Source organism: Vulpes lagopus, chromosome 19, assembly GCF_018345385.1.
Source record: "Vulpes lagopus strain Blue_001 chromosome 19, ASM1834538v1, whole genome shotgun sequence".
In the NCBI taxonomy this organism is placed as follows: Eukaryota; Metazoa; Chordata; class Mammalia; order Carnivora; family Canidae; genus Vulpes; species Vulpes lagopus.
The window spans coordinates 28,522,962-28,550,522 of record NC_054842.1 but is presented as its reverse complement, the minus strand read 5'-3'; the positions used below and the strand labels follow the sequence as shown (position 1 = coordinate 28,550,522).

General features: G+C 38.7%; 1 protein-coding gene across 1 annotated transcript in view; it reads right to left on the bottom strand.

The window, feature by feature from the left end:
• Window positions 1-27,561, bottom strand: part of COL6A6 (collagen type VI alpha 6 chain) — a 138,472-nt gene that overhangs the window by 11,083 nt on the left and 99,828 nt on the right. Inside the window, exons 29-35 of the mRNA XM_041734086.1 lie at window positions 21,561-21,623; window positions 20,465-20,500; window positions 20,313-20,349; window positions 18,433-18,444; window positions 14,823-15,316; window positions 5,400-5,496; window positions 1,968-2,639 (exon numbers count right to left, since the gene is read on the bottom strand). Coding sequence (XP_041590020.1) covers window positions 1,968-2,639; window positions 5,400-5,496; window positions 14,823-15,316; window positions 18,433-18,444; window positions 20,313-20,349; window positions 20,465-20,500; window positions 21,561-21,623 — 1,411 coding nt within the window. The remainder of the gene's footprint in view (window positions 1-1,967; window positions 2,640-5,399; window positions 5,497-14,822; window positions 15,317-18,432; window positions 18,445-20,312; window positions 20,350-20,464; window positions 20,501-21,560; window positions 21,624-27,561) is intronic.

The following is a 27,561-nucleotide window of genomic DNA, read 5'->3' as shown; positions in this document are numbered from 1 at the left end:
CTGCATCAGATTGTTTGTTGATTTTGTTTCTCTTAGAAAATGTATTGTTTCTGATGTGGACTGATCTTAATGGCCACCTCTGTCACAGCATGGTGTTAAATAAGAGTCAGAGAGGGACCTGAACTAGGATATCCAGGAGGGCAGTGACAATGTCTGTTTTGATCATTCCTTAATACCCCCACACCCTGGGGCACCTGGGTGGCTCAGTTGGTTAAGCATCTGACTCCCCATTCTGCTCAGGTCATGATTTCAGGGTCTTGAGATTGAGCCCTGGGTTGGACCCCATGTTCAGTGCAGAGTCTGCTTGAGATTTCTTTCCATCCCCCCTTAGATCCCCCAACCCCACTAAGCTTGTGCTAAAATAAATAAAATCTTAAAAGATACCCCCACACCTGAACTGTGAGTGGCTCGGAGTAGATGCCTGATACATATGTGTTGATGTTGAATGATTATGAGTCTGTGGGCTTGCTCTATGATTATGTCAAACCTTTTTCAACTTCTGCTTTTACAGCTGTATTCTAAAGATAGGAGATTTCTAAATACTCAGGTTCTAGAAAAATAGTGTATAATTGTTTTCTGAAAGCACCTTATATATCTCTCATCTACCCCACGTAATTCTAAAAATGTTTCTTCCTTTCCCTGGGTTGGTAGTGGGTGTCATTATCTAATCCTATACTTTGACTAATTACTATGAAATGCTATGAAGAGTTTTGGGGGAGTAAGGAAGGAAATTCCATCTTAAATATTCTTTCAGTATTTTTTACCTCATAAGGAATGTTTCTTGACAAGTTTCTCAGTCTTTCAGTGTGTTCTTTTGTTTTACCCTTACAAGTGCCTTGTAGTTACTTTTTTTTCCAGAACGCTTCCTGACATCTTTTTTCTAGATCCTCTTTCTGATTTCTTATTCCAAAACATATCCACCCAAATTTTGTTCAAGGAGCTTGTTGCTCCAGTGTTTCTCAAACTATAATGTGAATATGAATCACCTGGAAATTTGATCAAAATGAAGATTCTGGCTCAGAATTTCTGGAGTAGAGCCTGAAATTCTGAATTTTTTCATGTGCTCCCAGGTGATGCTGATGATGTAGGTACTATCAAACAATTTCTCCTTAGACCTCACCTATAGTGACTAGTCTGTCTTTGCACCCTTAACTGGTCTCACTGTGTAATGTCAGGGACAAATTTGAGACGCATTCAGACTCTCCCATAAGCTACATTGGGTGTTCTTTAGCCTATGTATTCACTTTTCTTTATCTGAACTCTAAGGGTTCGTTCACCATGCAAATGTTCAGAAATCTGGCTACTTTTCAACCTCCAGAGTAATAGTAGGATATGGCTTCTTTTTACCCATTCCATTGCATACAAAGTGAATTGCATACTTCAAGGCAAAATTATTCTAAGAAATACACCCTATGTTTCTTTTTTATGAGCACCAGTTACATTAATTGCTGGAATCATAAAAAGTCATTAACAAGGCTGAGAAAATTTTGCAAGGATGTATCTTTCATCCTGACAGGTAAAATGGTATCTCCTAATATCTCAAACTCTGATTTTGGAACTTATAAAAAAGCAAAGCCAAGAATTGTTAAATTTTTCTTTGGCTTTCTCTTTTGGTATGTTAACTGATGAAGCTTTCCATCGAAGGGCAGTGTGTTAATGTAACGTGGCAAGGATTTCTGCTTTATAACAGACTATATTGCTCTATGCAGACAGATGTGTGAGCAGCTGCTTGTTATGATTGCTTCTCCATAGGAACTAGAGGCATAAAAAAGATGAGCCAGAAAATTAAATGTTAGGAATCAGAGGTTTCCTCTCTTCACCATCCATCATTACAAATTTTCCTTTCTGACCCTGCGGTACCCTTGAAGACAACGGTTTCCAAGAATCCGTGTCAGTTCATCAACTCTTCTTTTGGAAATATCAAATATACTCTTAATGTGTAAGAAAGAACAGATTTTATGACTTACGCCTGATTGAGTTTACAAAGGATTTCACAAAATTCACACTATATCTGTGGTCAGGTTTATGAATTCGGCCAAGCTGGACCAAGTGGTGATCCAAAGGGTAGCTGGCTAGATCTTCTAGTTCCTTGTCATTCCAAGCAGGGCCAAGGGAAAACACAAATAGGGCATAACCTTGACATTTGGCTCTTAAGGATTCTTTCTTTAAGGTTTCTCTGTCCAAGTGATTGGTTTCCCCAGCAGATATGACAAATATGACTTTGTTTCTTCTCATGTTGGGTGTATTTAAAAAGATATTGTCCAGGGTCCACTGTAAGGCATGACCAATAAAAGCATCTCCATTTAGTTGTTGAACTGATTGTTCCATGTGCCTCTTCATGAGGCGTTTACTATTGTAGGTGGTAAGGTTGAACTCAGTTTTAACAGGACTCTTCTGAGTGTTGGGTAGGAAATTGGGGGGAGCATGGCTTAATAGGGCCACCCGGTCTCCAGTGACAGAGGTCTCAGGCTCTGGGCTAATCTCAAAGTGATCTAAGAGTGCTCCCAAAAAGTGTCTCATGTCTTCAAATTCAGCACTTTGCACATGCCGAGAGCTGTCCAGAAGGAAAGCAGCATCCATGTAAGACTGTGCAGGGGGTGGTTTGGCTTCATCGCAAAAAGCGTCTGGCTTGCATACATCTGCCAACAAAAGTCACACAGAGTTACTAAAACAGGCTGGACAGAAAAGATAGCATCTCAAATATTTTAACATTTGGAAACTGCATAATCTTTGATCTTAGAATAGTCACTAAAAGGCTTTGATATCAAAAACAGATGATTTCCTAGTCCATGGTTTGTAACTATATTTAAAATGTACAGATTTTATACGTAGTTGGTGTCTTGAATTCCATTCACCAAGGCATTTGACTTTTAAAAATTAGGTTGCTTTCAACAGAACCTTAATCTGGGCTGTATTTTAAGTTTATAAAGATTGAAGTAGACAGTTTATTTCATATACGAGTATACTTTATCATGACATAAAAAAGCTAATGATCTCTCTAGATAGACAAAATACAGGTTAAACCAATGGTCCTTATCATTAAGGTTCACGTTGTTCTACTATGAAAAGTAATATGCTTAAAAAGAGTGGAAAAAAAGCAAGATTCTTCTACCTCAATTTAAATAAAGGTTTGTAACTCCATGTCCATCTGGGTGTGGACACTAAGGACAAAACTACGCTTGTGTTTGTATCTCCAGGGTGCTTGAAAGCTCAATACGTGTTTGTTAAGTACATTAATATAAATGTTGCATATTAATAGGCTTTCATACAATATGGGGTCATTTTAATAAATATGCATATCTTATTTAGCAAAAGAATTTGTAGTAATAAAACAGAGACTGAATTCCATTGAATCTGACCACAATGAACATTCAGAGGAATAAAAAAAAAAATGGAAATGGAAGGATTTTAAAAGTCACCCAATCTAATTTAACAGAAGGGACTGATGGTAAGAGAGTAAAAGCATTCTGTCAAATCATATGCTAGTGTTTCTAGAAGTTTCCATATATGAAGTCAGGGTTTATTGTGAGCGATAAGGCCATGTGGTGTGGCAGTGGGGAGGCCCTGTGGCCTAAGAGCTGGGATGCCTGGGTTCTGGCCCAAGTCACCACTGGGCCTCAATCTTGCACAGTTAGGTAGGTGGGTCAGATTTGCCCAGAGGACCCTTCCAAGGCTAACTTCTGCAATCTTGATGTTTTCAGTAATAATTGATGGTTAAGTCTGATAATACCTCTTTAAAAACTAAAGAGATGAAAGAGAAATGGAATAACAAGCATGTGGACAGCTGGTACTTGGAATGGGCAGGAATAAAAGCAGTCAGATGAAAGGTTAAAAACCAGAATGCAGATCCTTGGTGTAGCAAACTTCCTAACTTCAGTCTTGCTCATGGACTCCATAAAGATGTGGCTTTGCACAAGTTATGTTTCCCTTACTGAAATTCAGTAAAACTTTATGACCGCGTTTAATGGTTGCATGACAGAACAGTCACCTATGTGCAAGGCAGTTTCTAAAACCAGAGACAGCAGGCTGCCCATTTGCTCAATTTTGTGGGGTTTTTTAATTGCAGGAGACGACAGCCAAAATATCTTCCCTTATATGCCTTGGAGACAAAACAAGGATTTCAGCCAAGAAATGGGGCCAAAATCTATCCCCAGTCACACATGTACAACTTCTCACTGTGCAACATACCGGCACACAAGTGTAATTGACTTTGCACATGCAAAGGCTGGGCTGGGTAGCCTCCCTCACAGCACAGTCAGCTGTGGAGGGCTAGTGCCTAACCAACCCTGTGCTGGGGGGATGGGGAGAAGGGGAAGAAAGGAGAGACACTAATGAGTAGAGGCAAGCAGAGGCAAGACAAAGAATAGAGGGGCATCCGAAGCAATCTCACTTCTCACTCGGAGTTACCACCTCCCTGTGAGATCACTTATATGGCAAGCATTAGCATCCCATTGACACACATGGAGGAGAAGAATCAAGCATTTTCTTCAAAGCCAAGTACCAAGTCCAGGGAGAATAATGGCATTTCTGTTACTCATAAATGGCTGCGTTGTGAGGCCAGCCTTCTTGGATCTCCTGTGGATGTGCAGTCCAGGCAAATCATCTCACCTCTCCAAGCCTCATTTTCGTCATCTATAAAGTGGAGCTAGTAACAGTTCAAATGTCTGAGGGTGATTAGAAGGATGGGATGAGAAAATGAGAAGAGTGCTTGGAACAGAATAAGCACAATAGCTTCAATATTACCTATCATTAGCACTACCACCAATGTCACATAAAGCAGTTAGAGCAGTCCATGGCACATAATGAAGGCCTGATAACTGTTAGAAATCAATCATACCCACTGGTGACTGCAGTGGCTTCCAGTGTTTTCATAATTATTGGAACACTCAAATTACTAGCATACTCACCCACAGCTGCTTCTCTAGCTAGGCCTATACATTGTGTATAAAACACAAGAGACAAACAAATGTGGCAGATCTTTTTGATGTCTCTCTGCAATGAGAAATGATGGAATTCTACTAATTTCCACTTGTACTATAAAGCGTTTCTTGGGAGTCATGAATGTTTGAGATTTAGAAGACACATAAATATACTTTACAACATGAAAAACTTGGCAATGAGACAGGCTAAGTTTTTCTAATAATCATTACTGTTTCCTGGAAGTTGCACAAGCGTAGAGGCCTGGAATGCAATCCTCCTGCTACGATACCTGGGAGGAGCCCTGCTTGCTGGAGCTCCATCTGTGGACCATGCAGTATGAGGAAGTGAGCCCAGAGCCCCCAGGGAAATCTTCTCAAGGCCACTCTTACTCCTGCTGCCAAGGTCCAGCCACTCCTGCCAACGGTGACTCAGTGTGTTTAACAGCCCTGATCAAATTATGTTCTCTCTGTGGGTCTTACCATAGCAGAAAGTACACCGCTGTAGTCTCTCTAATGCTGGCGCGTAGTCAGTCCCGGATGGAACCATTATTACTTGGAATGTGCCAGTGTCATCAATCTGCAAGCAGCAGAAGCAAGAGAAAGAACAGCTTAGTGGGTGGGGCTGCAAGAACCTCTCGGGATTGTTCAGAGCACTGAGATCTTTTGAGTGCAACACTTCTCCTTCTAAAGAAGGTCATAGGGAAGCATAGCGCGTGGCAGGGTGGCTAAGAGCCATGCTTGGGTTTAAGCCATGGTGTTCCCTCTAGTTGTAGGTCAAGTTGCTTTGCCTTTTTTTCCTCATCTACAAAATAGGATAATCACACTACTACCTAACAGGGATTCAGTGGGTATTAAAGGGGTTCATAATTGAAACACACTTCCTGGAACAGGATGGGTGCTATGAAAAGCACTTTCCTATTTACTATCTCAACAACCCAGTGAATTTGTTCTTTTGTGCATCATCCTGTTTTACAGATGAGGAAGTTGAAGCTCAAAGGAAGGCAAGAGGACTAATCAAAAAACAGACATGGAAACCATGAAGGAAAAGGGCCGGAGGAAACCCTCCCTACCCCCCACCCCACACACACACCTCAAGTCCCAGAGAAGCAAGTGAAATCACAAAATGTACTTTACAACCAATTCTGAGTTCCCATTATAAACCAGGCATGGAAGCTGGCTTTGCAGACCCATATCCACATCCAGGTGGTTCTCCTCTGAACAACTCTTAACCCCTTCCAGTTCAGTCCCATTGTTAATAACCTCTCTAGGAAGTTTGAGACTAGAGAGCAGGGAGAAAATAAGGAGGCCTTAAATAATGAAGAATAATTAGCTTGTCATTTAACAGATTCACAGATCCATTCATAGCTGAGGGAAATTTATAGGCATACTCTTATCAAATACCTAAGAGATGGGACATTTCCCTACTTTTTCTCAGGGAAGTATCCTTCCCATACTTTATTCAGGAAGGTAGTACTTTAACAGCCATATTTAAGTCAGAGGTGGGGAGGGAGGACTCCATCTTTCTGCAGAGCAGATTGCTCCAGGGTTGGACATCTGAGCCAATTGTATCCATTCTCTCAGGAATTTAGGACGGGGGTCCTGAGGGCAGTGAGTTCCTCTAATTCTAATGGCATGCACTAATAGAGCTGTTGGCTGGCCATGTTCTGTTTGAGGAGCAATAGGAGGGAAATGGGAAAGAGGAAAGGTGGTGGGAGCTTTCCCTGAGGCTTATCTTTCTTTCTGCCCATCTTTTATTCTGTGTAGAAGAGATGGAGAAATCTGTGCTCACTGGAATTCCTCCCCAGAAGACCACTGTAATTGCCTTCATGAGCTGGATGGGTTAGATGGGGAGACTCAGAGGAAATATGTGAAAACTGAAACTTTAGGCATGATTTCTAGGCACATGTATGTAGAGAAAAGAATGGTTAGTACCTGGTTAAGGCTGAGAAGAAACACAGTAGGAAAGGTGAATATTGTTGTGGTATGAGAGAAGAGGGAAAAAAAAAAAAAAAACCATGCTGTGATGTGAGGGCAGTGGAGCCAGGACAGGGTTGGTGGTGACAAATGGGGACATTCTGCAGTGGAATACAGTGCCCTTCTTGTAACTCACTACCTTCAGTAAAATTTGTATTGCTGATTCCTTGTGCAAATGGATTCTTTGAAGAAAGGCTGAATCGTGTGTCCAGGTGAGCATAGAGTAAAAACAAACTGCTTACCTGGACTCGGAGCCAGAGGACACCTGGGTTATATCTGCATCTTTATGAGAAATTCTCCTGGGGTATGTGCATGTGTATACTTAAGCTAGCTTAAATTGTCTTGGTGACCTGTATAAAACAGTCTTGACTCTTGAATACAACAGTACAAACAATTAGTCTGTATTAATAATGGCTTTCAGTAGTTATCTGGGCAACGTGTCAAGTGAATCATGCCCTCACTTCATCTGGATTGTGATGAGTGACCAGGAAGCCAAATCCAGAGAGCATGGATCAGACCATCTGGTAGGTGCAAAGTGCTTTCTTATTACCAACTATCAGGATCTAGGGGTTGTGTATGTGTTGGGGGGAATCACAAAATGTTTGAGCTAGAAGAAATCTCAGGAACCACATAGTCCAATCCTAGCATTTACAGATAAGGAAAGTGAGCCCAGAAGGGGTGGAAGGTGGAAGGCTCCAGTTTAAATTTTGCATTCTCCAAATAAGACCTACCTCCTGTCCTCTGCATTAGTTGCTTTTATGATCACAGTTCTGTGTCAGGGAGTCCTGACTTAGTTTAGAGCAGTGTTCTGAATATGTCATCCACGGATTGCTACCATTTGTTAACTAGTTTGTATTCTGCGTGTCTATATTGTGACAACTTCCATATTTCTGGCGGTGGAGCTAGTTGATAATTTAGGTTTCACATTTCATCATGTATCAACACATTGGTTTCAATCTAAAGCATCATCTTTATTGATTCTGATGTGTTGCTTTACTATGAGAGTTCACAGAGGTGTCTGTGCTCTTCGTGTCCTCCCACCCCTCTCACCACCAAAGTAATTTCCTAATCAGAATTTTACAGTTGTGGTTTTAGAGACCACCACACCACACATCTTTGGAGCAACTATAGTTAGCATATTACAGAAAATTCCTTAAGCGAAGTGTGGATTGAGGATTTAAAATAAAAGGTTACTATGGTTCACTTTTCTTAGGTCTCATTTTTTATTGCTATGAAGTCCAGAGATGGATCAGGAGGCCTTCAGCAAATGGTTCTGGAGGATACCCTCTTCTTTCATTTCTAAATATCATGGGGCTCTATGAATTGGTGCATTCAAGAAATGATGCAATTAATACTATGTGTAATCATCTTTCTTTAGATAATTCTCTATTAACAAAGGAAATCTTCTGTTAAAATATTTTATTTATTTATTCATAGAGACATAGAGAGGCAGAGACATAGGCCAAGGGAAAAGCAGGCTGCCCATGGGGAGCCTGATGCAGGACTTGATCATGGGACCCTGGGATCATGCCCTAAGCTGAAGGCAGACACTCAACCACTGAATCACCCAGGGTCCCAACAACAATTCTTTTTAAAAATAAAAAGGTTGGGTGGTTAAAGTGCCAAAGTTTCCCATTAAGCCACCATCTTTTTTTTTTTTTTTTTAAGATTATTTGTTTATTAATGAGACACAGAGAGAGAGAGTCAGAGACACAGGCAAAAGGAGAAGTAGGCTTCCTGCGGGGAGCCCGATGTGAAACTCAATCCCAGGACCCCAGGATCACGACCTGAGCCAAAGGCAGATGCTCAACCACTGAGCCACCCAGGCGCCCCCCCATTAAGCCTTCTACCTCACCCATTTTAGCTCTTTCTCCAATCACAAGTATAATCTATAATGTCAATATTATACTTAATGTTTCTCTCATCTGTAGTGGCAAACAGCAGAATAAAAGGAAAAAAAGGCTAGCTAAAAAAGAGACCTCTTATAGGTCTATTAGAAAGGGATACCCATTCTAAGTTAAAATTCTTTATGGGCAGCAAGTAAAATTACACTAGAAGTAAGAGGCAATCATCAAACACTTAAGGGGGGAAACTTGGTGGCAAAACAAAGCTGAGATTGAGGTTTCTCCAGTCAAAAATGGCCTTCTGTTTCAGAAGATATGAATAGCTTCATCATTCAGCTTGATACCCTCATGAGAAATTTCCATGAGGGAGGTCATAGGCCATGTGCTAAGGGAAATCAGAGCCAGTTGTCAGAACATCTGCTTCCAAGTCCTGCTGCATGAGCCTGCATGGGTCCCAAATTTCACACTGGACTGCTGAACTCTCAGACAAATCAAGATTTAGAAAAGCCACAATAATTATGAAACAAATTAGGGTTTTAAAATATGGCCCCAAATAAAAATTCATTGTCACTAAATTTTTTGGTTCTCTTCTTGAAATAATCATCAACAGTTCAAGTGTAGGGAAGCACAACTGAACAGAATGGATAGAAGAAAGAAAAAGAGGGCAAAAGGAGAAGTGGTAACATAATTTCCCTTCTGTAATGCCAAGTATCAGTACCAGGTTCTTGCCAACTTGTATACATGCATCTATTTTGATGCCTTTCTAGACAACTCTGCTTAATTCCATCTACTGGCAGCTCCACGGGGGTGAGTCTTTTGGCTTTCCACTTTACTCTTGTGTCTCCACAGCCAAGGAGATCATCCAGTGTACACAAGGTGCTCGCTAAGCATTTGCTGCGTAAATGAACCTTGGCAACTGATTCTAACTTTTTTCTGCATCTCTAATTCTATTCAAGAGGTGTTTGGAGCCAATGCTGCTCAGATTTTGGAGGGTCATTATCAAAAAACTGAATCTTCATTGGTGCTGTTTTGAGATAAAGTCTTTCAAGAAAGAAGCAAAGTGTCTCTAGCTGATTTGACTAGGAATACTGAGTGAGGCTATTAACACTCAAAAGATTTTAAACCTGGCATCCCTGGTGGCCCAGTGGTTTAGCGCTGCCTTCAGCCTGGGGTGTGGTCCTGGGGACTCGGGATCGGGTCCCGCATCGGGCTCCCTGCATGGAGCCTGCTTCTCCCTCTGCCTGTGTCTCTGCCTCTCTCTCTGTCATGAATAAATAAATAAATTCTTAAAAAAAAAAAAGATTTTAAACCAACAAAATAGGTTTTTTCAAGTTATAGGGTATGCACATATCTTTGAGCGGGTGGTGAAATTGTGTTTACTAAGAGCCCCAATTGTCCCCTGGCTTTATTTAGTCATGAAACAAGAGACAATATCCTAATGGAAATAATTGATAGTAGTTGTGATATAAACTTAAATAAACAGAAGGAATTATGAGTCTGTTTATAACCATATCTACTCACAAAGTTTTTCAACTGCTGTGTTTCATAGCAGCTTCATTTGCATGACATGGCCCAGCCTTTTCTAACTGATGTATATTTTTCTTTCTAAGCCTGGTCTATCAGCTTATTTGCATGTTCAATGACACTAATAGCACTGTCAGCTCCTTTACAACCTAGATGTCATTTTTATTAAATAGATTTTAGTTCAGCATCAAGCAGGTAAATAATAGTAATAGCAATTACAGCCAAAGCTATCTTTCTTGAGTATTTACTATGTACTAGGGCACCTAGGAATGGTGTCCATCATTTCATTTACACAACAACTCCAGGAAGCAAGTACTACTTTCCATACTTTGTAGATGAGGACTCTATTTCAACTCTGTTCTGCTTATTTGACACCTACAGATTGAAAGTAAAAAGAAACATTTATCATGCAAATCAATGTAAAAAGAAATCTGAGGTAACATTACTTGTATCAGACAATTTGACTAAGAAAAATGGTTACAAGAGACAAAAGACATTATATAATAATAAGGCAAACAAATCAACAAGACGACATAACAATTATAAATATTTATCCAACCAACATGGGAGCACCTAAATACTTAAAGTAGTTACTAACAAATACAAAGGAAATGTTCAATAATACAATAATAGTAAGAGACTTTAATAACCCACTTACATCAATGGATAAATCATCCAAACAGAAATATCAACAAGGAAAGAGTGCCTTTGAATGACACATGGGACCAGGTAGATTTAACAGATATATTCAGAACATTCCATCCTAAAACAGCAGAATACACATTCTTCTGAACAAATTCTGAACAGATCATGTATTACGCCACAAATCAAGTCTCAACAAATTCAAAAATTTTGAAGTCAAACCAGGCATTTTTTTTTTCTGATCACAATGCTATAAAACTAGAAGTTGATCACAAGAAAAAATCCAGGAAAAGCACAAATACATGGAAGTTAAATAACAAGCTAACTAAACAATGAATGGGTCAACCAAGAAATCAAAGAGGAGATGAAAAATACATGGAGAGAAATGAAAATGGAAACAACAATCCAAACTCTTTGGGATGCAGCAAAAGCAGTTCTAGGAGGGAAGTTTATAGCCATACAGGCCTACCTCAAGAAGCAAGAAAAAAATCTCAAAGCAGGGAAGTTTATAGCCATACAGGCCTACCTCAAGAAGCAAGAAAAAAATCTCAAAGCCTAATGCTACATCAAAAAGAGTTATAAAAGGAAAAACAAAACCCAAGCTAATAGAAGGAAGGAAATAATAAAGATTAGAGCAGAAATAAATGAAAGAGAGACTAAAAAAAAAAAAAAAAGCAATAGAACAGGTCAGTGGCACTAGGAGCTGGTTCTTTGAAAATATCAACAAAATTGATAAACCAGATTCATCAAAAACAGGACTAAACACAATCAGAAATGAAAGAGGAGAAATAACTGACACTAAAGAAATACAAAGGATTGTAAGAGAGTATTATGAAAAATTATACGCCAACAAATCGGACAGCCTAGAAGAAATGGATAAATTCCTAGAAACATATAACCTCCCCAGTCTGAAGCAGGAAGAAATAGAAAGTTTGAACAGACTGATTACTAGTAATGAAATTGAATCAGTAATTTAAAAAACTCTCAACAAACAAAACTCTAGGATCAGATGGCTTTATGGGTGAATTCTACCAAACATTTAAGGAACTAATATCTATTCTTCTCAAACTATTCCAAAAAATAGAGGAGGAAAAAATTCCAAATTCATTCTGAGGCCAACATTACCCTGATACCAAAACCCAGATAGAGACATTATACAAAGAAGTACAGGCTGATATCTCTGATGAACATAGATGCAAGAATCCTCAAGAAAATAATAGCAAACTGAATCTGACAATACATGAAAAAAAAAATAATTCACCACAATCAAGTGGAATGGAAGAGTGGCTCAATATTTTCAAATCATTGTGGTACATGAAATCAATATGAGAAAGGGTAAGAACCATATGATCATTTCAATAGATACAGAAAAAGCATTTGACAAAGTACATTGATTCATGATAAAAACCCTTAAAGTAGCTTTAGAGAGAATGTATCAACATAATAAAGGCCATATTTTAAAAACCCACAGCTAATATCATACTCAATGCTGAAAAATTGAGAGTGTTCCCCCTAAGGTCAGGAACAACAGAAGGATGTCCACTCTCCCCACTTTTATTCAACATAGTACTAGAAGTCCTAGCCACAACAATCAGACAAGAGAAAGTTATAAAAGTGTCTAAATTGGTAAAGAAGTAAAACTGTCACTATCTGCAGGTGACATGATACTATATATAGAAAACCCTAAGGACTCCACCAAAAAACTACTAGAACTGATTAGTGAATTCAGTAAGGCCACAAATACAAAATCAATGTATTTTGAAATATGCTGCATTTCACTTTTTTAAAAAAAGATTTTATTTATTTATTCATGAGAGACACAGAGAAAGGCAGAGACATAGGCAGAGGGAGAAGCAGGGTCCCTGCAGGGAGCCTGATGTGGAACTCAATCCTAGGAACCCAGGATCATGACCTGAGCGAAAGGCAGACCCTCAACCACTGAGCCATCCAGGTGTCCTGAAATACATTGCATTTCTATACACCAATGATGAAGCAAGAGAGAAAAATCAAGAAAGCAATCCCATTTTTAATTGCACTAAAAAGAATAAAATATCTAGGAATAAATTTAACCTAGGAGATGAAAGACTTCTACTCTGAAAACCGTAAGGCATTAATGAAAGAAATTGAATATGGCATAAATGGAAAGATATTCTATGCTCGTGGACTGGAAGAATATCGTTAAAATGTACATAACCATCCAAAGCAATCTACAGATTCAATGCAATCCCCATCAAAATACCAAATGTATTTTTCACAGAACTATAACAAATAATTTTAAGATTTGTATGGAACCACAAAAGATCCCAAAGAGTCAAAACAATCTTGAAAAAGAAAAAGTATCACAATTCCAGATTTCAAGTTATACTGAAAATCCATGATAGTCAAAAATCCTAGAAGAAAGCACAGGCAGTAATTTCTGACATCACCATAGCACTTTTTCTAGTTATGTCTCCTGAGGCAAGGGAAACAAAAGCAAAAACAAACTATTTGGACTCTATTAAAATAAGAAGAAACAAATGAATAAAGTTAAAAAGAAACAAGCAAAAAAAAAAAAAAAAAAAAGACTCCTAACTATAGAGAACAAACTGGTGGTTACCAGATGGGAGGTGGTGGTAGGGGGAATGGCTGAAATAGGTGAAGGGGAATTAAGAATATCACAAGGTGCCTGGGTGGCTCAGTAGGTTGTGTCCAACTTGATTTCTGCCCAGGTCATGGTCTTAGGATCATGAGATCGAGCCCAGCCTCGGGGCTCCATACTCTGCATGGAGTCTGCTCCAGGTTCCCTCACTCCCTATTTTTCTGCTCCTCCCTGCACTCTAACTCTCTTTATCTCAAGATAAATAAAATCTTAAAAAAAAATAAACATACCATGATGAGCACTGAGTAATGTATAGAATCGTTGAATCACTCTAATGTACACCTGAAACTCATATAACACTGTATGTCAACTATATTGGAATTAAAATTTAGTAAAAAAAAAAAAAAAAGTTCCCATCATGAAAATTTTTTATATTTATGTATGGTGATAATGTTAACTAGGTTTCCTGTGGTGATATTTTCACAATATTTATAAATACTGAATCATTATGCTGCAACCTACAGCTAATACAGTGTTATATGTCAGTTTACCTCAAAAAATGTCCTCAAAAAACCTCAAACTACCTCAAAGAACCTCAAAAAACATGAGCGACTCCTAACTCTGGGAAACAAACCAAGGGTAGTGGAATGGGAAGTGGGCAGGGGGATGGAGTAACTGGATGACAGGCACTGAGGAGGGCCCTTGATGGGATCAGTACTAGGTGTTATACTATATGTTAGCAAATTGAACTTCAAGAAAATTTAAAAAATAATAAAAAAAAATTATCATGGCAAAAAAAAAATCCTATTGATCCCAAGTGGTTTATTTCGGAATGTCACGCAGTAAGATTTTAATTCCTAAACTAAGAAGCTATCATAACTAGGATGGCTTTTCCTATTATATAATTTGGATAGTCATATGATTGCTGAAGTCATAAAATCAGTCCATTGGTCTTCATTGTAGAGCCACTAGCCACACAGGGGACATCCGTGAAGTATGGCCTCCCTGATGTAGCAGCTGTACACCCAGAAGCAACTAGAGAAGCACTAGAATAGCAAACCTGGGTTCAAGTTCTGACATTGCCACTTCTTGGCCATGTGACCCCGGGATACAGGTTTAACCTCTCCAGGCTGTTTCCTCATTAATAAATCAGGACTGATCATTATCCCTGTCCCTTCCATCCTACCTGTGGGCATCAAGCAGCGTAATGCATGCAACGGGCTTAGCGTCTTTCTGGTCTATAGAAATAAGTGGTACAGTGGGATACTTTCTTACAGAGGCTTCTGAATACTTTCCCCCCCAGCCCCCCCAAAAGGTAGGTGAAAGGCTGAGCCGTCTTACTGCAAATGCACGCTTGATGGAGGGCACGTTGCTGAACGCGATGACCACCGGAACGATGTCAAGGGCGCTGAATTCCATGGCTGCCGTGGCAATGGTCTGGGCATCTGCAGACTGACCGCTGCTGAAGAAGGTGGCGATTCTTCTGGTGTGAGAGCCTGGAAGCGTTCGCTTGAAGACATTCCTGGAGATAAACCTCATCACTCTGCCGATCTCCCTGCTGTCCGAGGACCTCTCGTAAGGGATAGCTTCAATCTCCCGGAGGAGCTGCTGCTTCTTGTAGGCGTCTGAGAAGCGGACGAGGTGCCGGGCGTGAGAGGTGTAGGTGAGGATGGCGATGCGGGCGCCCACCGGGCAGCTGTTCTCCCGGACCCGGACGCCTCTCACCAGGGAAGACATCAGCTCCTTCATGCGCTCGAATTCCTGCTTGGTGACATCCCGAGACTGGTCCAAGGCAAACACCAATTCGGTGGGATGCACGGGGCATTCTGGTTTTCCTGAAAGGCAAGAACGTGCTCCTGAGGTAGCATGCTTAACTTAGAAAAGAAAAGAAAAAAAAAAGATACATAGAGGGCAAAGTAATTTTAATTAAATATGCAAATATTTAAACATCGAATAAGCATTAAATGCTAAAACAAGCAGTTGAAATGTTAAATGTTTAAATCTTGAACAGAAATGCTATTTTAAAAAATTGATTTTGCTCTTTTAAGTAAAGCACAAGAGAGAGCCTATCATTCAATTGGAGTTTTTGTGCAATTTGTAAGTGAATGACCAAATTCAAATAATCCAAAGCTCATGGATATGCCCTTTTACCGACAGAAATTGGATCACTGGTATTATGCTTATTGCTGGAACTTTACACAGCTAAACTAAGACATAAATCTTTCTTTTTGCTTACTAAGGAAATGTAACGGGTTGAAAAAGGAATAGGTCCCAGAGCTCTGTTAATGATCTCAGAGACATTAGAAGAGAATGAATGTGCATTATATAGAACAGACCATCAGATGTGAAGTATAGGCACTGCAGAGACAGGTTAGAGACCTGGCCCAGCTATGCACTAGCCCTGTGACCTTGTCCCAGCAACTTATCTCTGGGCCTCATTTTGCTCATCTGTTAAAAATGCCAGTCCTAGGATCAGCCACTACATAGCCCGGTGTTGAGGATTAAATGAATCAACACAGGCAAAGCACTCAGGACCATAGTGCCTGGCACATAACAGGTGCTGAGTTAACGTTAGTCATTCCTATTACAATTATGATCACAGACTTTCATCGTGAGGACTGTATCACTTAAAAGAATGAGGAAAGCTTTCACGAACGTATTTTTATTTAACAGTTGAAAAGGCAAGTTTAACCAACAAATATACCTATTACATAGAGAAACTGAATGGTTAAACTTGAACGTTAAATGTTAATTTCAGATTTATTTATTGATCCCAATTCATTCATTCTAATCCCGGTACCCTGAATTTATCACAGTTGGCACTTTATATTTGTCTGATTATATGGTTAATGTTTTCCTTTCCATGAAGTATAGAGACAAGGACTGTGTCTCTCCTGATCTGTCTGATTTTTAGTTCTCGTCATTTATCAGCATTCTAATAAATGTTGGCTGAATGAAGAAGAACCAAACAACGGACAACTCTTTTGCAGCAGGAAGAGGAAGAGCAAAACTTTTTATAATGGGGGAGATGCTGCGTGGCATTGAGAAGTAAGTTGGTAAAAGGAAATCTCAATGATGCGCTTCTCTCGGAGGGGCGCCTCCTCTCATTCAGATGCCAGCAAGTTGGATTCAGAGATAATAAAAGCAGATTGAGGCCTTCCAGCTCTTTATAAGAACTCAAACTCAGACTTGTTGGGGCTGGCCTGGGCTGGCCAAGGGAGGAGTCCTCTGCTGTGACCAGATGAGCTTCGCCCCCACTTTGGCATTAGATGTTTACCTCCTTTTGGTCCTGGACTCTGTGACCTTATAGGCAAAAGGACCAGTAAGAAGAAACTTTAACCCCAAACCAAACTGTGCATCTCAGTGGAGGCAGGACATAATTTATTAGCCTCTGAGTGTGACTTAGAAGGCTGAGCAGATATTAAAAAAATTGAGGTTATGTCAACTATACGATAAGAAGTGAGGGGAAGTGTGACTGAACATGAAAGTGGTTCTGCGAGCTTTTTGTTTGGGCTGTGATTTGCATATGGGAACAACACAACAATAATACAGCTTCAGGTGCAATTTAGAGATAAAGGGGAAAAAAGATTCACAGCACCAGCTGAAATTCAAGTTTTCAGGAAAAAATACCTCCAAGGTAATTCAACTCACAAAATACACGTTCTGAAATCCAGCAAGCTGCCAAAAAGCAAAAGATTCTAAAGACTGCTGGGCTGGATTGTGGTGGTACCTAGGAGGCTCTCCTCAAGGCCCAGATGACCACACAGAGGCCTAATAAGGCTGTACACTGATGGCTGATGCTTGGCACGGGGCAGGTGATGACAGGGACAGAGAATGACAAACCAAACTGACATGTACCTAAGGCACAGCAATGGCAGCCCTCTGGTCCACCACCGCATCTATCTGGAATACCACAATACCCTCCTAACTAGTCCTCCAGATTTTAAACTTAACCTTCCCCTACAATTTACTTTCCATAGCAGCCTAAATAAACATTAAAAAATCATTCATCAGCTCATGATCCTCTTTCAATACTTTTTATAGATTCTTTAATACACTGCATTCCAATTTGAATATAATCCCACCTCTCTATTTGAATCTACCAAGTCCAACTTGACCTGGCGTCTACTTACTTCATTTTTTCACATGCCAGTCTCCCCCTCCCTTCCTATGTCTCAGGCATTGGACTTCCATCAATTCCTAGAAAATACCTAGGTCTGTCTCGTATCATGGCCTTTGCACTTGTGTTCTTTCTCCTGGCTCTTGTAAAGCTGGCTTCTTTTTCCAAACTCCAACATCACTGCCTCAAAGAGGAACCCTCCATCCTAAAGCATCTCTCCCCTCCTCTAACATTCTGTGACAGAGCATCCTGTTCTTTATCTCTTTCACAGCAACTATAGGATTCCATATTTATTTCACGTGTTTATCATCTGGATCCTTGGCTAGAATGGAAGACAAGAATTATGTCCATCTTATTCAGCCCTGTGTCCCCAGTGCCTCGCATGTAATGGGTTTTCAATAAATATTTATTGAGTGAGTGAAGATGCAACCAGAGGGCATGGATTGATGGGTCTATACAAAAGGTATAGGGTGCAAAGGTATAAGAGGGTAATTGTCTGTTACATCTTAATTCTTCACCACTAGACTACAGATAGAGAAAATGAAGGGAAGAAGACATATTACAAAAAAATCTAATGGCAAAATAAATGTAATGTCAGTCATTAAAATATTAATAAAAAAATTGAACCACTTAGTTGAGAAAGAGCTGTGAGACTCCACTAAAGCTGAGTGATTTATTGGAAGCAGGTCTGTGCTACCAGTATGAGGCAGCAAAGACAGCTCAGATAAAATTTATATCTTTTGGCAGACAACACATTGTTTTAACTTGTCTTTCCAGATGTATGACATTTGGGAGCTTGATTATAATTTGCTGTAAATAAAGATTACTCACCATGTCCGCCAGCTGGGGAAGAAGAACAAAGGAGATTGGGTTATTATTTGGTAGAACAGAGTTCTGTACTGTGTAAGGAAATCATGGCAGTAGAAGCTCTGACCTGTGTGCTTTTTGTAGATGACTCAAACATCAAAGCAACAGAAAGGGTTTGGAGAAAATGCAGACAGATCCCAGCATCTTGGCAAAAACAAGATGGGATGGGAGAAGTGGGACAATATATAGCCATAAATCAGCAGCCTGTAGCCAGCTGTCAGAGGGAAAGAACCTATGCCCTGGGAAGGAATGTTACACTGCAGAGAGGTGCACTGAATTTGGAAAGGTTAATAGGTCCTAAACTCTCTTTATTCTGATTTTTCTCCATGTAGAGATCTATAGATATTGATTTTATATATATGCACACATATAAGTCTGTACAGATTTATATTTATGTGCGTGTATAAACATGAGAGGTGGATTTACTCTGAAACAGATGAAGCATAAGTAAGCTTTAGTTCTGCACTGTCCAATATGGAAGCCACTAGCCACCTGTGGCCATTTAAATTTTAATTAAAATTAAATGAAATAAATTCAGCTTCTCAGTAGTACTAACCACATTTTGAGTAGTAAAGTCACAGGTGGCTCGTGGCTACTACATATATGAGCAGTGTAGTAGAATACCTCCATCACTGCAGAAAGCTCTACTGCTTTCGACTTTTAACGTTTTCACTTGCTTTGTGCAAAACCCTGAGAAGGGACCTAGCCATGTGTTCACATGATCATGTGCTTTTACAGTATGCAAAAGTTGTTGGTTGTGATTTCCTTTCTTGTTCTAAATAACACTTTCTTTTCAAATAATTTTGTACCTACTTTTGGATTTGTAGTTTTGTACTAAGTCTCTCAAATTGAAAAGATTGGGCCTCAACACACTTGGATCTACCTTTGAGTCATTATAGTTCACATGGCTCTAATCTCAAAAAGCAAACTTTGTTAATTCAGCCCAAAGAAACTAGTTTTAATGACAATGTATATATTTTGATTCTCATCGTGGTGGTCCAATATGGTACAAAAAGATGAAGTTGAGAGGACTCAAAACTTTAAAAAGTCTGTGTGTCTTTGAGACAAAGTCTCTCTACAGAAAAGAGTTCTAGATTGTCTATTTTTTCCCAAAAAATACCTTGAAGGAATTTTTCATTCATGGTGTTTATTTGGGAATTCATTACACACTTGTAGATGGACACTAAACAGTCGATTGTTTCCTCATCTTGTACATGGAATTCCTTTAATAGTGCTAACATGCATTTTGATAGAAGAGTCTGCTATAGGAGTCTTAAAGCAAATTCAGAAGAATATTTATTTGCCAAATCAAAATGCCTTTTTGCTTTGAAAATTTGGAGAGAGAAACAATATACAGGCAAAATGAGTAAGTTTACAAAGCAAATCAATCATTCCAATGAAAAGTAATCAAGCATATGTTTCCAGAAAACAAGTAATAAACAATAAACCAAAGTGCTCCCACCTATTAGGACACCCTATTGTCACAGCTAGCTTTCACACCAGGTGAATTCAATCCTGTGTTATTGTCAGGTGTTAATCTTCTTTAAAAGTTCAATGGGTCTCTCCATTGATTGATTTCACTATCAGAAGAGTTCTGACTTCATACCTAAATTTTCCCTAGGTTAAAAGGACTAGATTGCTTGGAACGGGTTCCAATAGACCTGAGGGCAGCCAGAGAAGAAGTTAAGAGTCACCAGTCTGCATTGACTCAAAATACATGCAGTGACATCTCTAATGTTAAAAGATTGGCGAGTAAATTGTCTCAATTCTGAATGCAGAATTCACTGCTCTTCTTCTATGAATGCTTTGACAACTTGGGTGATCAATTTAAGCAGGGTACTTACGGCTGTGATCCCGTACATACTGAATGAGCTCACACATCTGCAGTTCAAAAAATAAAACAAGAATTAACTGACCGACTGCCAGGTCTTCAAGTCTAAAAATAACTAAATTTAATGGAGTACAGAGCATTCTGTTGGAGTCAGGAGATACATACAGAAAATGAAGCCAATCCTCTGGCCCCTTTCACACCCTAGGAAACAAAAGAAATGTGGTCTTATTGCTCTGCACACACACATATCAATAGCCAGGATGTGCATTAGCCTGAGAAAGTGAAGCTTTCTAAAGATTTTATTCTTAAGTTAGAGGGGAAAAAAGAATACATGTTGGGAGGATCCTCATTACTGAGTTAAGAGTAATATTCTATGGGAAATAAATTGTAAGCAGCAAGCTTGATGAACACAAACCTCCAATGGCCACCTTCCTTCAGTGCCATCCAGAATCTAAGGATGGAGCTGAACACTTAACACTGGCATGGAGAGCTTTGGGGCAGGCTTATGGCTTAGATATAGATGAGGCTGAACCATGTATGATAGCTGCCCATCCCTAAGGGAGGTTCAGAATTCCTTGACCCTGTGCTTTGCTTTGGCCACTGAATAGCAGCTGAACTAAACCTTCATCTGTTTCCATCACCAGTTGGATGACAAAACAACTAGACTCAAACCAAACATCTGGAAAGATAATCCCAACAGTCTTCCAAAAGTTAATGGAAAAAAATCTATATATCTATATATATCTATCTTGTAGATTGGAAATAGAAAGAACAAAGTGGAATTGTTCTAATTTCACATGTTCAGTTATATCTTTGGAACAGAAAGTCTGGCTATTTTCAAAGAGAGAAACCCAGGGAAAAGTGCAATGAAGCCCCACCCAAATTCCTGGGGAAAATAAGTTCCATGTGAATACAACTTTGATCATTTATTTCTTTATTAATTCTCATTCCCTTCATTCACTAACCATTTATTGAATAGAAAGAGGACAAGAACCGGGCAAATAAAATTCACTGATAATTGGGAAATCACATTTTAGTTTAATATTTTTAATTTCCTCCCTCAAATTCTCCTCACCTCATGAGAAATGGCAACTAATATTTAATCACCATTTCCCCCTATCTCTAAGCACATAAATGTGGAAAAATATTGGAAATAGTCACCAAGTGCAAAGACAGAAAGCATGCACATTTGGACAATGAAGACTCCATGCACTTTTTATTTAGATAAGGATCTGGTGTGATTTCGGACTTTTCAACTTACCTTGCGTCCAGGAGGTCCTGGCTCCCCAGGGGATCCCATCTCTCCCGGAAGCCCAGTGGATATCTCAAAGCAGAATTTATTTATTTTAAAATTATATTTACATATTTATGTATAGTGTTTGTAGATGTGTTTTATTTTTTAAGTGATTTATTTATTTAACAGGGAGAGGAAGAGACAACAAGCACAAGCAGTGGGAACAGGAGAGGGAGAAGCAGACTCCTCGCTGAGCAGGGAGCCCAATGCAGAGCTTAATTCCAGGACCCTGGGATCATGATCTGTGCCAAAGGCAGATGCTTAACTGACTGAGCCACAAAGGCACCTCTAGTGTTTGTGGGTGTGTTTTAAGTTTTTCTTTTATTTAAAAAAAAATTATTCATGAGAGACACACAGAGAGAGGCAGAGACATAGGCGACACACAGAGAGAGGCAGAGACATAGGCAGAGGGAGAAGCAAGCTCCCTGTGGGGAGGCCTGATGCAGGACTTGATCTCAAGACCCTGGGATCATGACCTGAACCAAAGGCAGACACTCATCCACTGAGCCACCCAGGCGTCCTTGTGGGTGGTTTCAAATGTCAAAGAAATACACTTTTATTTTATAACATTGAGAGACTTCCAAAAAGCACACAAAAAGAAAAAAATCTACGACAATTCTGTTGCTTCCAAATAATCCTTGGTGCATTTTCTTCTAGTCTTTTACTTTTAAATTCTTTTGGCATTTTTATATATTTATATATGCATGTATTCTTTTAAAATGTAATTTTATATTTTTTCCTGTTAATCTTTTAAACTAAATAGATCTAGGGCAGCCCTGGTGGCGCAGCGGTTTAGCGCCGCCTGCAGCCTAGGGCGTGATCCTGGAGACCCGGGATCGAGTCCCACATCGAGCTCTCTGCATGGTAACTGTTTCTCCCTCTGCCTGTGTCTCTGCCTCTCTCTCTAGCTGTGTTTCTATGAATAAATAAATTTTAAAAAGTAAACTAAATAGATCTAGAAATTTTCATGTTATTAAATTGGGGAGGGGGGCAAAATCACTTTTTATGCATTATGCCTACATAATATTCCATTACACAGATGTACCATAATTTCTTTCATCAGTCCCTTATTGTTGGCATTTAGATTTGCTGTTGTTGTAATAAACAACCCCACTATAAAATTTTACGTGCAATTCTGATTATTTCCTTAGGGAAGACTGCTAAAACTGGAATTGCTGGATCAAAGGAGAAATTTTTATCTAAATGAGATGGTAGATGACAACAAACAAATGAACAAAAAACCCAGAAAAACAAAAATTTAAATATAAGATCCCTGAAACAAGGACACCTAGAAAGTTGGCTGGAGATATTTGTAGTGAAATAAGGAATAACAGCAGTAATAAAAACAATTGTTGTTGACTACTTACTATATGCCAGGAATTTTTCCATGTGTATTTAACAATATAATTTATCATAAAGAAGGCTAGGATTTAATTTAAAGATTAGGAATATTCCTTAGTTCATTCAAAATGCCATGGGATTTATAACTTTTATAGGAATGAAAAAATGTAGTTGTCCAAAATCAATTTAATTTGTACAAACATTGCCTTTGAGACAGGGAATAACTGTTGATATCCTTTGGGTGTTCAGCAGTGTGCTGGATTCAGTGAAAAAAAAATCATTGATCATATTTTCTTTAGAAGATATGAATTAACCTCTTAGGGGAAAAAATGGCAGACTGAACATATGAAGCAAAATTCTGCTCCTTCTCAATGTCTCATTAAAATCATAGTAAGTAAATTTCTTTAAAAGGCCAAAAAAATGGGGAGAATGAAAGACAATAGCCACAAACCTTCAGAGGCTAGAAAGCAGATGTATACTTGTTAAATGACTTAGTAGATCTGAAAAAAGCTGTATCCTAAGCCAGTAGGGGGAAAGTCAAGAATTCATTCCCAGAAGGCTCAAGAATTGGCAGCACCAGACACCTCCAAAAGTGGAGGTGGAGGGGAGGGGCTAAATAAGGAGGACTGGTTGAAAATCATTTTAGGAATCCTCCAGTCTCCTCTCCATTCTTTGCAGTTGGGTGAATATCCCTTTTTCCACTCCCAACAACAGGTAGAGGTACAACTGAGGGATCTGTACCAGGGAACTCCAGGCAGATCTGAGGGCCAATGGTACCCTCCTGAAAACAGGGTGATTCAATGAAGGTATGTGAAATAGACATGATACCCCTCAGGTTTTCTTTTCCATATGGTTTCATGAAAACTACAGCCAGACCTTCATACTCAGGCAGGAACCTGAAACAATCTTCCCAGGGGAATCTGACCAAAAACAGAAGACCTAAAGATACCAGTATTAGAAGTCTGCTAAGTAAAGAACTAATTCAGCCAGATTGCTCTTCAGTAAAACTTGTAGTTGACCAGTTCTATCAATGTCAGTTAGCCTTTTTTGTCTTTAATTCTTAAATAGGAAGTGATGGCTCATTCTCCAGACATGCTGGAAATAGAAATCAATACAGAAGAAAAAAAGCCATACAAAAAAGACTATGTTGGGCAAAGAAGACTGTAGAAATATTTATTTAGATCCTCAGAAAAGTAAGAGAAGATGTTTCAGCCATGAAACAAGACAGGATAGTATAAAGAAATATTTGGAGAACAGGAACAAGCTCTTTAAAATTAAATCATGAGAGGAGCATTGTGAAATAAAGAAATTTCCCATAAAGTAGATCTAAAAGACAATATTAGAAATAGAGAAGAACCAATAGAAACTTTAGTTCTTTCAGAAAGAAAACCTGGAAGTTTTCCGTGCCTTAACTTCAAATTCAGAAATATTTACATAGAGGAAAAGCAGCTTGGCAGGTGAAATAATAAGTTACAGTGATAAATTGTGGGAGAACAAGAAATTAAAGTAACCAAAGGCTAAAAGAAAAAGTTCACATACTTCCCATTGGTTCATTGTTTTATAAAAATGATTAATGTGGCATTGGGGGGACAAGAACCCAACAAACAGCTGAACTTGTTAGCAGGCTTCCAATGTTCAAGAGTAAACTACTTCCTTAACAAGCCAAGGGAAAGGATCCAGAGATATTTCAATGCAGATGACATGTGGATTAATTTGCAAGTCTTTTCCAATTATCTTTCTAATTATATCAGTCATTTTTTTTGAAATCATAATGTTAAAGGAAGTCATCCAAAAACATGCATGAGGAAAAGAATTATAGCTGAAATTACAGTTCTCTTAGGAAAAACAGGATGGAGGGAAAGAGCAGTCTATTTTATATCCCTAAAACCCACATAAATAATATCTACACAGACAAGAGGTGTCTAAGACGATGTCATAGTTAGACCCTGAACTCACCTACTCCCAAGGATACACAGAATCTACACCTACCTAGAGAGCAATTCCTCCTGAAAAGAGCTGAGGGCTGACTGAACAGCTTCACAACAAAGGATAAAGGGACCACAAAGAGAATGGCAGGAGAGATGGAGACACAGTAACCATGGAAACCCTACCCTTAATGCTATAAACTGCAGTGCTATGGACATTCTCCAGGATAGATTACATTAGGCTGCAAAACAAGTATCAGTAAATTTAAGAAGACTGAAATTATGTCAAGCATCCTTCCCAACCACAGTGGGATGCAACTAGAAATCAACCACAAGAAAACTGGAAAACCCCACAAATACATGGACGCTAAACAACAGGCTATTAAACCATCAATGGGCCAATGAAGAAATCAAAGAGGAAATCAAAAATACCTGCAGACAAATGAAAATGGAAACACAATGGTTCAAAATCTGTGGGATGTAGTAAAATTAGTGCTAAGTGGGAATTTTATAGGAATACAGGCCTACCTCAATAAAAGAGAAAAATCTCAAATAAATAATCTTACACCTAAAGGAATAGGGAAAAAAAAAAACGAATCAAGCCCAAAGTTAAAGGAAATAATAAAGAGCAGAACAAAAATAAATGAAATAGAGCTAAAAAACTATAAAAAACATTAATGAAACTAAGAGTTGGTTCTTTCAAAAGCTAAACAATATTGATAAACCGTTAGTCAGACCCATCAAGGGAAAAAAAAAAGAGAGAGAGAAGATTCAAATTAGGAATGAGAGAAGGTACAATCGACACTACAGAGGTACAAAAGGATCATAAGAGATTATTCTGAAAAAATTATATGCCAACAAATTAGGCAACCTGGAAGAAATGGATAAATTCCTAGAAACATTATTTCCAGGACTGAATCAAAAAAATCTGAACAGATCAATTACCAGCAATGAAATTGAATTGGTAATCAAAAAACCCTTCACAAACAAAAATCCAGGACCGAATGGCTTCACACTGAATTCTACAAAATGTTTAAAGAACATATCTAACCTTCTCAAACTACTCCAAAAAACAGAAGAGGAAGGAAAACTTCCAAATTCATTCTATGAGGGCAGCATTACCTGGTACCAAAATTGGAGGAAAAAAAACAACATACTATAAACAAAGAAAATTACAGGCCAATATACCTGATGAATATAGATGCAAAAATTCTCAACAAAATATTAGTAATTCTAATTCAACAATACATTGTAAACAATACATTCTCTCTTTGTTTACATTGTATTGTAAACAATACATTGTAAAGGTCATCCATCATAATCAATTGGGATTTATTCCAGGGCCAAGACTGGTTCAATACCCACAAAGCATTTCCTATAACATCAGGAGCAAGACAAAGATGTCCACTCTCACCATCTTTATTCAACATAGGACTGGAATCTGAGCTGCAGTAATCTGGCAAGAAATAAAAGACATCCAAATGATAAGAAGTAAAAGTGTCACTATTAGCAGATGACCTGATATTATATATAGAAAACCCTAAGGACTCCACCAGAAAACTATTAGAATAAAGGAATTCAGTAAAGTCGCAGGATACAAAGTTAGTATAAGAAATCTCTTGCATTTCTATACACTAATAACAAGGTAGCAGAAAGAGAAATTAAGAAAATAATCCCATTTACAATTGCATCAAAAAGAATAAAATACCCAGGAATAAATTTAACTAAGGAGATGAAAGACCTATACTATGAAAACTATACAACTGATGAATGAAATTGAAGATGACAGAAGCAAGTGGAAAGATATTCTATGCTCATAGGCTGGAAGAAGTAATATTGTTAAAATGTCCATACTACTCAAAGCAATCTACAGATTTCAGTGTAATCCCTATCAAAATACCAGTGGTATTTTTCACAGAACTAGAACAAGTAATCCTAAAATTTGTATGGAACCATAAAAGACCCCGAGTAACCAAAGAAATTTTGAGAAAGAAAAACAGAGTTAGAGGTATCACAATGTCAAATTTCAAGATATACTACAAAGCTATAGTAATACTACAAAGCATAGTACTGGCACAAAAATAGACACATAGCTCAATGGAACAGAATGGAAAACCCAGAAATAAATCTATACTTATATGGTCAATTAATCTATGACAAAAGAGGCAAGTATATACAATGGGGCAAAGGCAGTCTCTTCAACAAATGATGCTGGGAAAACTGGACAGCTACGTGCAAAGTATGAAACTGGACCAATGTCTTACACCATACACAAACGAAATGGATTAAGGACCTAAAGGCAAGACTTGAAATCATAAAACTCCTAAAAGAAAACATAGGCACTACTCTGGATCTGTCTCCTCAGGCAAGGGAAACAAAAGCAAAAATTAATAATTGGGAGTATTATGAAACTAAAAAGCTTTTGTGCAATGTAAGAAACCAGTAACAAAATGAAAAGGTAACCTACTGAATAAAAGAAGATATTTGCAAATGGTATGTCCAATAAAGGGTTAATACCCCAAATATATAAAGATATATGAGGAACTCGGGGCACTTGGGTGGCATAGTGGTTGAGTGTGTCTGCCTTTGCAAAGCGCAGGTTGTGACTCCCTGGTCCTGGGATTGAGTCCCGCATCAGGCTCCCCACAGAGAGCCTGCTTCTTCCTCTCCCTGTGTCTCTGCCTCTCTCTCTCTCTGTCTCT